General features: G+C 38.7%; 1 protein-coding gene across 1 annotated transcript in view; it reads right to left on the bottom strand.

Annotated features, from left to right (window-relative positions):
* Positions 1-13244, bottom strand: part of Tbc1d5 (TBC1 domain family member 5) — a 433073-nt gene that overhangs the window by 39060 nt on the left and 380769 nt on the right. Inside the window, 3 exon segments of the mRNA XM_027394567.2 lie at positions 7101-7166; positions 10914-11000; positions 11003-11202. Of these exon segments, the coding sequence (XP_027250368.1) occupies positions 7101-7166; positions 10914-11000; positions 11003-11202 (353 nt within the window).

The following is a 13244-nucleotide window of genomic DNA, read 5'->3' as shown; positions in this document are numbered from 1 at the left end:
CAGCAGGCAGCTTGTAAGTAACTTTGTTGTAGCCTTCATTCCTGCTCACACAGAGACGCCCATGTCTCCAGCCTTTTGTAGACACGAACACAATACTGCTCATACACATGGCTTTCCAGAGTACACTGGAATTTTTGAAAGCCCCTGTTGATATCCTATTCATATATTTAAGTCCTTCTTGGCCTTTGATCAGCCTCTGACTTGTTAATCTTTCAGCCAGCATCTATTTCCTCTAACTGGGACTGCTGCTTTGGGCAGTTGTGATAATTAATGATTGCCAGCCATTATCTTTAATGCACAGACACCTTATGCTAGGGTCTCTCATTGTGCAAGCTCTGCACACTGTCAAATGAAGCCAAACCTTTCTGAAGAGTTGTTTACAGATTAAAAACTGATGGTTCACTGGGACCCCAATGTTTAGAAGACTTCATACCCATTCAGTACCCCTGTAAAGGCTGTGGGATACTTTGTCAAGGCTTTTACAGAGGTGGGTGAAAACAAAGTTCTCAGACTTTATAAACACAATGATAACCAACACTTTAGAAAGCTGACATTCCTATAAAGTAGATTTATAGGACCCTAACACCTAAATCTATATGTGCATTTTAGTTTATTCAGAATGTTTTTGTTTTGTTTGTGTCAGTGTCTTGCTATGTAGATCTAGGCAGTCTGGCACTTACTACCAAACTTGTGGCAACCTTGCTCCTCAGCTTCCAAAGTGCTGAAACTATAGGTATGCTACCACGTTCTGTCATAAGCACATTTCAAATATAGAAAAATGGTTATAAATTGCCTTTAGACTTTTAAAAGTTTGAAACCCACTGAGGGTTTTTAATACCATGTCTTTGCACAGATTGGACATATTTTGCACATGTGAGGATATGTATCATCATATATAACTGTATATTCTAACATTTATCTATTCATATTTATTTATCTAGTTAACAGCATGAAGTGTAGATTTTACTGAATTTTTTGAAGTCTCTTAGTAACTGGTAAGGCTGAGTATCTTTTAAGGTGTTTTTAATGGGTATATGAAGCTCTTATGTGAATTATCTCTATGTTGCCTTTTAAAACTGGTTTAAAGATGCTTTAAATTCTGGAAATAGGCTCTCTCTCTCTCTCTCTCTCTCTCTCTCTGTGTGTGTGTGTGTGTGTGTGTGTGTGTGTGTGTGTGTGTGTGTGTGGTGTGTTTACTTGTAATGGTTTCTGTTTTTATGTCTTGTTTAGGAAGGTGGCGTATCTTAACCTTAATGAACATGGGGCATAATTTATATATTTATTATAAAGCCTAGGTTTTCCTTCTCAAATTTCTCATTGCTTCTCTACTACTTAAGCAGCTTTTATTGGCTTGGGTCTGTTCGAAGATACAGCACAAACCATTTGGATGTTTGATCAACTTTGACAATATATACTTTAAAAACCTCATTAAACAAAAGATACATTTAAGAACTCAAAAGTATTCCATGCAGAGCCTGACATCACAAAAGACACTGAAAAAAAATGATCTGCCTTTGTAAGTTTATGTAATAGAATTTATTCACACCATCAAAGTTTAGATCACCTACCTCTTTGAGACCTGTGGGGGAGTGGCTCCTTAAAAGCCTTATTTGGATCTGTTTGCTCATCATTAAGATTTTATAGTTTTGACTGAGGGTTATAGTTATCTTTAAAAGAGAAAACAAGCCAAGCATGCATGTGTCAGTCAGAATAATGTCTACTTCCTTTACTCCTAGAAACTATGATTTTGCAACTAATATGGCAAGAGATGGCCTCTGTCCCATTTAGAAGAAATTACAGCATTATCAAAGAACAAAATCTTATTAAGCCATCCCATTTTCTATCAATCACTGTTTCCATGTTTAAATGAGAATAAAACCACAAAATCTTTTGATTCTAGATTTCAAATATGTAAGTGCGTTGTGCATGCTCCTCCTGCCTTTAACACACTCATACTTCTCAAGTTACCCTACCTAAGTAATGTCAGAAAGAGGAACAAAATAATGTATAGACATTGTGAATATAACTGGACTCTAACATATGGTTCCATCCAATCCTAATGACCCATAGAAAGAAAAGATTGAGACTTGGGAAGTTTAATTCATTAGCTCAAGAACCCAAGAACCTGAGTTCAGACATGAGAGATGAACACACAAAAGCAATATAGTCAAGGGGCTAGGACATTCAGGGGACCATGGTGGGAAGGACACACCTAGGAGCAGCTTGCATTGGCATGACCTTATACAGTGGCCAAGAGAACACTAGAGGCATTTGTTCCCTATCCTAGAACAGCTTGTTGCCTTGAGTAGCTGAGTGACACAAGGCAAGAGGTTGATCTGTACTCACTAAACACATGTATCTAAATGCCAGGAGAGTGAGTGGAAGCAGGTTATACTTGAAGAAGACCCTGGAAGGACTGTTGGATTGGGAATTAGTTTGCAAAAAAAGCGTCTAGAATGTCAGAACAATTAAATATAGAAGTGTTGGTTTATTGCAATTATCCTTGAATAGAAGGCTCCTCTATAATTTGATCCTGAAAACCAGAGAGGTATGTGAGGCTTCCATTATCATCATTACTTGAGGAGGTATCAGCCAAGAGCTAGTTTTATGCAACAGGTACTGGGACAACACCATGTAAGTAAATCAAGTGACTGCTTTTATTCTCTCATTACAAACAAGAGGTTCAGTAACTACCCCAGCTCACCTAGAAGGCAGTTGTACAGCCTGGACTGGAGTTGGACAAAGCTGCACGTCTCGTTCTCAGGAAAGGACAATGATGACAATGATGATGACAACAATATTGTCTTGGGGTTACTTCAGTTGTGATAAAAAACCATGGCCAAGGCCTGGCATGGTGATTCATGCCTTTAATCCCTGCACTCAGGAAGCAGGGGTAGGCGGAGCTCCTAAGTTCTAGGCTAACCTAATCTACAAAGAGAAGTTAGAGGCTAGCCAAGGCTACATAGTAAGACCCTGTCTCAAAAACAAACAAACAGTGCTGCTTGCTGGCTTGCTTTAAATGGCTTGCTGGGTTAGTTTTCTTAATAAACTCTAGTAAAACATACCCAGGGGTTTTACACTACTCATAATGGGCCGTGGCCTCCCACGCCAATCACTGAAATGCCTCCGAAGGTGTGCTTATAGGCTGATCTCATGGAGGCATTTCCTCAACTGAGGTATACTCCTCTCAGATGATTTTAGCTTGTGTCAAATTGACACAACAACCTAGCCAGCACATTTTACCCCTTGTCAACTTGACACACAAAGACATCACTCTTGAACTACAATCTTTCCTTTCTCATTGTCCTTAAGACATCATACTGATATTAATACCATAATATAAAACATTCTAACTTTTGAAGTTCCACCTTCTTTTAAAATTCACCTCCTTTTACAATCCAAACACTTTAAATGCTCACTCTCTTTAAAACATCCAAAGTTTCTTTCAAAGCTCCAAGTTCCTCTGAAAAATACAAAAAGCCTCTCAGGGCTTCTATAAAATAATAATAATAATGATAATAAAATTTTATATATTTCTTACTTCAAGAGGAAAGAACCAGGAAACAGTCACAGTGAAATCAAAGCAAAACCAAACTCCAGCAGCGTAATGACTGATGCCTGGAACTCATGATCTTCTGGGTACCCAAGGTAGCTCTACTTTTCTGGCTCTGCCAACCACAACACAGGCACCTTGCCTTGTAGGTTCAGGCTGGCTATACTCCACAACTTGGTGGTTGATCCATAGGACTGGTCATTCACTATTCTGCGTTCTCCACTGCAACTGGGCTGCACCTGCTTCACCAATAGCCTCTCTAGGGTTCTTTTTATGGACTTTCTCCAGACAAGGTGCCAAATCTCAACTTCTAGCATCCTGGAGCTTCTAACTGCAACAGAATCTGCACATTCACCAGTCTAAACCCCAACTGCCCCTCACACCTCTTTGCCTTCCAAAGTAGTTATTGCCTGGGAGCTTTTTACACAATTGCCTAGGTCAGCTGCTAGCACAAGGTCAGTGTCAGTCTGCTCTGGACCACAGCCTCTCTTTGCAGACCTAGAGGAGACCCTTTCCAGGGAGTTTTCCTCTGTAATTCTGGTCTCAGCTTAACCACAGCTGACTCATTCTTCAGCCTCATCCAACAAGTATGGATTGGACCATACTTTTCATTTTAGTGGTTCTGGTCTCTTCTTAATCATAATAATCCTTCAACTCCAGTGGATCACAATCATGGATTCTTAATCCAACACATCACATAAATGGCCCCATAGAGTCTTTGTTCCCTTGGAAACATTACAAGCTAGGCCTCTAATGTCCGCACTGCTCTTACCTTTCAAGTTTCCACAATAGCGGTTCATTAAGCTGTGAGCTCTTCCAACCCAGTTCCAAAATCCTTCCAAAACCCTCCCCAAGGCATGGTTAGGTTTGTCAAAGCAATACCCAGTACCAATTTCTGTCTTAGTTAGGGTTTCTATTGCTGTAACAAAACACCATGATCAAAGGCAACACGAGGATGAAGGACTTTATTTCAGCTTAAAACTCATACTCTGATGGAAGTCAGAATGGGAACTCAAGTAAGGAACCTGGAGGCTGGAACTGAAGCAGGCTGCTGCTTACTGGCTTGCTCTGTATTGCTTGCACAGCCTGCTCTCTTATACAACTCAGGACTTCTTGCTTAGGGATGGCAACTATGCCTCCACCATGGCTGGGCCTACCTATAGCAATCATTGATGAAGAAAATATACTACAAAGTTGCCTACAAGCAATATGTTGGAAGCATTTTCTCATCTAAAAAGGTTCCTTTTCTCATATAACTTATTTTTCTGTCAAGTTGACAAAAATAAAACAAAAACAAAAAACACCCCAAACCAAAATCAATCAACCAATCAAACCAAAAACCTAACCAAGACACTCATTTATTTTTGGAACACATATTCCATAAAATCACATTTTTAATTTAAGATATTTGTTTGTCTTATAACAATTATGCTGAACACAGTGGAACTGTTTGTCTACTTCATCACACCACTCATCACTCTCAACAGTAGCTAGAGTAATGGACATAGCATCTTGTTTTAAAATCTTATCTCTTCTGTTGCTCCTGGGAGGGGGAACTGTCTCATATCTTTATTGTGTTCTATTACAGCCAACTTGGCCTCCTTCTTCTTGCCCCACCAATTTTCTGCTTGCCACCTGCCCTTGGACATTTCTGTTAACACTCTCTTCTAGATCGTCCCCAAGGGAAGTCATCCACAGACAAGTGAGCTCTTATCAAATTAACGTGACTCCCATCTTCTTCCCCAATTTTTCCCTTAGAAGCAGCCACATGAAACCTCATGATGCTACCCCAGGGGAGATGGATGGCAGGAAGGTTGGTAGAAGAAAGTGGAGGGCTTTTCCCACGTCCACATTTAATACCTTAATTAACTGGAACTGTTGAATGGCACAAATATACCCAGAAATGACAACTTTAAAGATATTTATGGTAATGAAAAATCTAAGCCAATTTAAAAGAAATGTTTGGAAATAAATCTTCAAAAAACAAATTTTGCAGTAGCAAGTGGGTTTTTTGTTATTGCGATCTATAATGTAAAATATAAAAGAACACTTTCTAATAATTTTCTAAAATTAATTACTGCCTTAAATCATGAACCCATTTCTATTTCTATTTTTCTTAAAAAAAAAACACACACACACACACAACTACTATAGCACTGTGTGAAGTTAATGGTCAATTTGAAATTCACGTTATTTCTCCATTTTCTTTATGAGTTCGCTGCTGTTCAGCAGACAGATTGTCAAGTTGTCACCACTAACTGTCCTGGCTCCCACCTCTTCTTTCCCTACTCCTCAGGAAGTCCGCTAGGAAAACACAAATGATTTATCTAGCTCAGGAGATGCAGGGGTCATCTCATTCCACCCTCCCCAGGATCATCACCACTGGTTAAGAATCCATGTGTCATCAAATGGCTAGACCCCCCCCCATCAGATTGACACACTTTCTGTCACAGTGTGGGGGCAAAGGGAATTCTGAACATGTTCAGAAAAAGGGATCGTTCCTAACCTCATTGGCTTGACTGGTCATCAAAAGCGAAAGTAGTATCCAAGAAGCTGGTGACACTGTGGGAAACCATGGGGCCAACAACAGCAGCGTGGCACAGAGCAGGCACTTAACAAACACTTGTTGGATAAACTTGAATAAACATCGGTGACAATCACAGTAAAATAAAAAGGAATGATGGATAGTGTTTCATACAAATAGAATTTATTTGTTTATTATGTGGATATTTTAAGGTAAGCAAAACATGGTATGAGTTATTAATAATGCAGTATTCCCATTTTTGTTGGAATTTGATGAAACTCTTTAAGTCAAAATTTCCATGTAATATAATCTCTTTATTTCACCAAAAATGTGCAAAGTAAAAGATTAATGGATCAATCTTAAACATTTATGTTTAAAATCCCTGGAATTACCAAAAAATGAATTACCTCTTTGAATTTCTTAAACCAAACACATGGTTAATATTAAGGTGTTCACTCTGATTACAAGTCACTATCACTCACTATTTATGGTGACTGGCCACACTGGTTAAACTGGACAACAAAAGTTTTAATTTGAAGACAATGTTTATTTAAAAAACAGGTTGTTAAAAAAGGCTGATTGTAATTTTTTAGGTAATTTTATGGGTAATCGTGGCATATAAACACATCTTAGAACAAATTTGTCAACCCTATCCAATAACAAAAGCCCATTCTTTTGCAAGCCTATAGAGCATAATGGTTAAAATGGCCTCAAGCACAGGCCGAATCATATGCAAAGAAAAAGTCAAAAGAAAAATCCACATCAGAGCCTGATGCCACCAAGGTAGGCCCTGAGAGGGAGCTTTTGTTTTACACAACAGTGCCACTCAGTGGCTAAACTGTGGTAGTGGACCTACATGCTGAATGGAGGGTAAGGCCAGGAAAAAAAAACAGGAGAGAGAGGGTTGTGACTCTAATGGTGGTCTGGGTGGGGTGGTGCAGCAAATACAAGAGACAAGAGACAAGAGAGAGAGAGGGAGGGAGAGGCAGGGGAGGAGGAGAAAGCATGTTGTAGCAACTGTACCTTGGAGGTCAGTTAGAGCCTGGACAGGAACAGAAAGCTGAGCACCACTTCCTGTAACTACATCACCTAGATTTTGTAAGAGAAAAAGGATTAGATATCATAAAAGACAATAGAGAACCTTTCTTTTGTCTTTCATACTCAATTTTATAATAATTTTATCAAATAACTAAAAATATAGAACAGAAAATACAGTGGAAGCTTAGAAAACATGAAATATTTTAAAGGAAATCATTTGGTTAACAGGGTGTTTCCTATGGAGAGTCTCTTCTGCTTCTGCAGGAAGAAAAGCACACGAGCTCCTACTATTACACTAGAGATAGGAAACATCAGTGATCAAAAGATTTTCCTGAGTCAATTTTATGATATAACAAATATTAGTGTGATTTTTATATATCTTTTAAAAGCGACTTATTCAGATGGACTTATACATCATTTATTTACATGCATTCTTTTGAAATTGCTTTTTTCCTATATCTGGAAATACTTTAAACTAAACTTTGAAGCAATTCCTAAGATCTAAGGAAGCTCATGCTGCCAGGGAAAAGATTTCCAAGCTTACCACATATATTTACAAATGCATCTGTGAACTGCATACCTTTAACTTGGCATCCTTTTATAGGCAATATTTCATTACAAATTGGAGCCACAGTAAATGCTTATGACAAAGCAGTGCTCAAATAAAAAAGAAACAGTTTTAAACACAGAAAGGAAACAGGGACGGGGAGAGCACATTTTAATAACCCACAAGAAAGAAAAGGAGCACAAAAAGAGATGCCACCAGGAGTGGAGGCACACAGACACTGGACTTTCTGCTCTTTTTCCTTCTGGGGTGACAGTGTTCAACAATGAGCACAGTCACCACTGTCAGAATAATAACCTGGAGACAGCAGTGTCTGAAGGGTATTTGGAGGTTACTAAGCAAAAGAAATAAAGTCTTTTAAAAGGCACCCGATTTCCCAGGTATAATCTATGATTAACAAGCTTGCTTCATTGGTTTTTCTATAACACCCCTCTCACATCCCTCCTATATATGCATTTACTAATTAATATACCATATACCATATATAATTTATTAATCAATATACATAATATTAGCATATTAGCAAAAATTGACTTTTAAATTAAATAATATCCCTCAGTGTTCTGGCCACTTAGTAACTGTGATTTGTAGGTTGATCACATGGTGTCATTACATCATTTTTATCAACAAAAAGAACACACAAATGTTCTTCCATAACACAAATAAAGTTTGTTAATAGGAACATATCCCAAAGAAGTGTTTATAAGTAGAAATGGTAGCAACCTGCATTTTCATAATACAGTTAACTAAATTGATTGGTAGAGGGTGGGCCTAATTTCTGTACATTTTCAAGTTTATACCAGCTACCCAATTTTGCTATCAAGATTTAAGATCTCTATTCTCTATGTAGACATGGAAGACTCATTTTAATATAAATATTACTAACAGATGAGGGAATGGCTCTGCTGACTTTTTTCTTCAGTAGATACACACACTACACCATGCACTCTGAGCTACATACACATGCTTGCATCTGGGTGACATGACTTCCCCCTTTACAGTTAGAGATAACTACGACCTACAAAAGCCATTTGTTTTCTTTTCATCTTTACAAACAAGCACATTATCTCTCCTCAAAGGCATGAGGTGGATGGTTCTGTACAGCATGAGACTCCAGACAGTTTGCTGTGTCCAAGAGCTTTCTGTGAAGACAGCAAAGCTGATTTTTGTGGGAAATCAGCACCAAGGGCCAGTGCAGGAGGACTCTTCAGGGTAAAGTTAGTGACACATTAGTCATCAAAGCACCACAGGGTTTCTGAGCTTGCAGACTCCCTAGGCATCAGTGCTGAACTATTGTTTTAGGTTGTTTAGGGTTTACGAGAAGGTGAACAGAGGCAAACAGCACCTTTCTATCTATGGTTCTTTTGACTCTTCACTTTAATCAATCTTTTATGTAACTAGGAACAATAGCAGGGATTTTTGCTGTGAAAATAGAATGTTGTGGACAAGTTTTTTTTTTTGGGGGGGGAGTGGGTGGAGTGGGGTGGGTGATGATATGAGAGTAATGAGCCAGAAATAAACTAGAAGAGTTTGTTTAAAAACAAAACAAAAAACAAGGGCAATTCCTTTAGGACAGGGATCAATTACTAGCGCTTCAGTGACATTCATGTTCCAATACGGTGCTGACGCTCTGTTGTCTCCTTAAAGCTGGGGAATTACTTTTCACCAATTGTCCCATCTCCATGCATTTCCTTTCTCACTTATGTGATATTAATACTTGACATTTCCTTAGAGAGACAACTTTATATTTCTATAGTCATTTGGCTTGGTTTCTCAGAAAATTTAAGCTAAAGCATTAAGAGATTCTCTGACTCATTTGCCTGCCATCAGTTAGAATTACAACAGACTAAAGCTTGTTATCAAAGCAATATTGAGATCATATTTGTTTAGAACAATAAAACAGTACAATTAAGAGATATATAAAATAACATTCATTTCCATTCTGGAAGTGGGCATGTCTCTTGGCATTAAAATACATTTTCAATATGTTAATGATTTGATGTCTTCTTTTCTTTAAATCATGTGTGACAGCTCTACATTAAAAAGAAAATGTAATTTTAAATGAGATGCTCTCATAGAAGGAAAACTGAATATTGTAATACACCTTAAACACTAATCATATAAAACTTAATATTTCATGTAGACAAATATAAAAACTAAGTAACATGATGAGAGCAATGGAGGGTTTCAGATGTACATGCATGGGTACACATGTGCATGACACATTAATTGGCATCACCAGGGACTAAACTCCAATTTAAATTCCAATTTTGAAACCTTTACAATAATTTTGTATGTGAGATCCTTAAGCAAAGTACACAGTTTTAATTTTGTTTGTGCTGACACTACCATTGTTATTGATGCTGCTATTAACATAGTTATTCCTTTAAGATATGAATCAAGTTTTAGCCAGGATGTGTACTGGGACAGAATGGCCACAAACTACTATGCTTCTGTGCAGTGTTTGCCATCGTGTTGCTTTCTCAGTGTTCCACCAGGGGAAAGAAGTGTTGTTAATTCTAGTCTGCTACGAGAGGAGGGGCCAGCATGGGAAATGAGGGCAAAGGCTCTAAGTAGGAATGAACAAGGCTCCCTGTGGGCACAGTGTGTAAGGAGGGGGAAGCACTGGACAGGCCCTGAAACAAGCCAGAGCAGCAAGAGTGCTCAGGACAGTGCCTTCTTCCCCATCATCCCTCAGGGTTTCTCTGTTCTTATACCAGGTCTATGGCTGTACCACTTAGTGCTGATTTTGGCTACTTAAGATTTGGTTTAGCTTTTTTCCTCTTAAAGATTCAGTTTGTTTTACTTAGCAATGAAACAGGTGGATGAGACAAGACCACAAATTTTCGTCTAAATCATTGTCATGCTGCTGAATGCTATGACTAGTACAGCCCAAGTTACTGTGCATTCCCTTCCCAGATTCTTCTGAAAGCTATCAAAGAACAAGTCAAATCAGGAGTTCTATGCTGAGAAAGATCTATCATCATGTCATATGGGCATCTATCTATCTGACAAAAATAGAAACCACACTGTGATAATACCATGTAAAATACCTCAAAAATGTACTTAATCAATAACTAAACTCTAAATTAAAAAGAATCACATGTAACAGATTTTTAAAAATTAAGTTTTCATGGATTTCTACTTCTGGGATGTTGGTTTCTTACAAGCAAGTCAGAGAAAATCGGAGACTATATTTCAGGTTCTTTGAGTTTACTGGAATTTTCTCTTACCTTTGTTCAACTGTACCGGCATGCTTTCAGATTTCATCAGTCGCTGCTGCTGCTGCTGCTGCTGCTGCTGCTGCTGCTGCTGCTGCTGTGCTGCTGCAGTACATGATACCTTGGGGCTTCTTCAGAGGTTCTGCTGGAGATGGCAGCAGAGAAAGAGCTGCTGCTGCTGCCAGGTACAGGGCCACCCATACTGCCTGGAGTCGAGGCTGGGGAAATCAACTTTCTTCCAAAGTTAATCAGGCTGTTGGAGACCTTGTGTATATTCAGAGGGGCACCTCTGGCATTGGTCCTTTGAGATGAAAAAGAGAAAAAGCCAATGAAGTGGGAAAATACTGTTTAACTTGGAGGATAATGCTATTTCACATATTCCACTGGAATAAAAACTTCTCTAACCTTGAAAAAGATGTTTACTAGATCAGAAATGAAGGATGTAAAGAAATGCAGGCTTAATGTGACACAGGATAGTAATGTGGTTTGTGGAAGACGAATTTCATCATCTCTTCTTCTACAGGGCGCATCTGTGCCAATTCTGCACTAGTTTCTAAGGGTGCAGCTGCCCAAGCACACAGAGTGTGTTAGCCTGAATTTCTTAGCTGAAACAGAATACCTGACTTAATAACTTAAGGAGGTGGGCGGGGCAGAAGAGGGGAAATTAGGACACAGGAAGGGGAAAAAAACCCTTTGCCCTAGAGATTGCTCCATGCCTCCAGCTAGCTAAGAATCAAGGACTCACACCGTTTGCTTAGCAACTTTCTCTTTTCCTAACTATAAGTCTGTAATTTTCTAGTAATTTCACCAGAAACCCCTTGTACAGCCCCATTGATTCCTGATTTTACTTCAGTTGATAACCCCATCCAATGCATCTCCATAGCCACTTATAATTCATTTGTCACACACAGACAGGATAGATAGGAAGTTTCTTACAATCTTTTGAGATGTAATGTGAGAGCTACCAATATAGTATGTATGGCTAATGCTGAGATTCTTAATTACAACTCTCCCTTTGCAAGCTCATGCCCTACCTTGGGAGTATCTTTGCCTCTTCACCATCCTCTTAAATGTGCACCACAGATGTCTTTTAATAAACCACTACTCTTCTTTGAGAAGCCCCACCCACATTCTGAGGCATGTCTTGCTTTCCAAGTGCCTCTTTCCATTACCTCTTATCAATGGACTTAAAATGTATATGGAAATCTCTCTTTTAATAAACCCCTACTGCATTTCATACTGGCTTATCCTAAAATTCTTCTCTTGGCTTAATACACAGATCCAGGTTTACATGACTTAAGATCTCTAAAATTAAGGCTGCCGAAGGTGACAGTGTGGAGCTGTAATGCTACTGTCACTGCCATCACTGACTGGAAGACAGATTTATTTTAGTTCAGGGTTCAAATCATCAGGTTTCTGGTTCCATTCCTTTGAGACTCAAGACAAGGCAGTCACCATGGTTGGGAGCATACTGTAGACAGAGCTGTTGACTTCATGGAAGACAGTGTGGTGATATATTATTTATGACTTATTAAAGCTTGCCTGAGGATTCAGAAAGCAAAGTCAGACACATGCTTGAAAAGCCAGGCACAAACCTTTAATCCCAGCAGCCAGAAATTAGAATGTGGTGGTACACAACTTTAATTCTAGGACTCAGGATTAAGAGGTAGATATATCTCTGTGAGTCCAAGGCCACCAAGATCTACACAAGATTGAATCAGTCTAAAAGAGAATTATAGCTCACACCTTTAATCCCAGGACTCATGAGAGGTATATAAATCAGTATCAGGAATTCAACAGGAGGCATTCATATTCCAGCCACACTGAAGATAGGAGCATTCACGCCGAAAGGAGTTGGTGAGTCAACCCTTTCAGCCTGAGGTAGAGGTAAGGATTAGTGGATGGCTGCTTTGCTTTTCTAACTTTCAGCTTGAAGTTTGAACCCCGATATCAGTCTCTGGGTCTTTTATTTATTGTATTATAAAGTAGAGAGACTGAGACATGAAGGGCCAGGCAAGAGACTCCTAATAATCTATTCTCTAACAATGTGTTACTTCCTACTTTCTATTATCTTCTAATAATGTCATCATTTAAGAATCTATGAGCGATTCTTAAATAATCTATATCTGAGAGTCCCCATGATCCAATTACATCTCAATGGTCAGATACACCTGTTAAGGACCAAGCTAGACAAATGAAGCTTTTGGGGGGAATATTTTATATTCAAACCACATTAATACAAAACCTCATAAATATGCATATGATGTAAAACCTGCACTGAAGTTATCCAAAAGTCCTTTCTTGTTGTAACCCAGTAGTTACCAACCCCTTTATCACCCATAC

Source organism: Cricetulus griseus (assembly GCF_003668045.3).
Source record: "Cricetulus griseus strain 17A/GY chromosome 1 unlocalized genomic scaffold, alternate assembly CriGri-PICRH-1.0 chr1_0, whole genome shotgun sequence".
Classification (NCBI taxonomy): Eukaryota; Metazoa; Chordata; class Mammalia; order Rodentia; family Cricetidae; genus Cricetulus; species Cricetulus griseus.
Note: the sequence above shows the minus strand (reverse complement) of the source record. Positions and strands in the feature narration are given on the sequence as shown.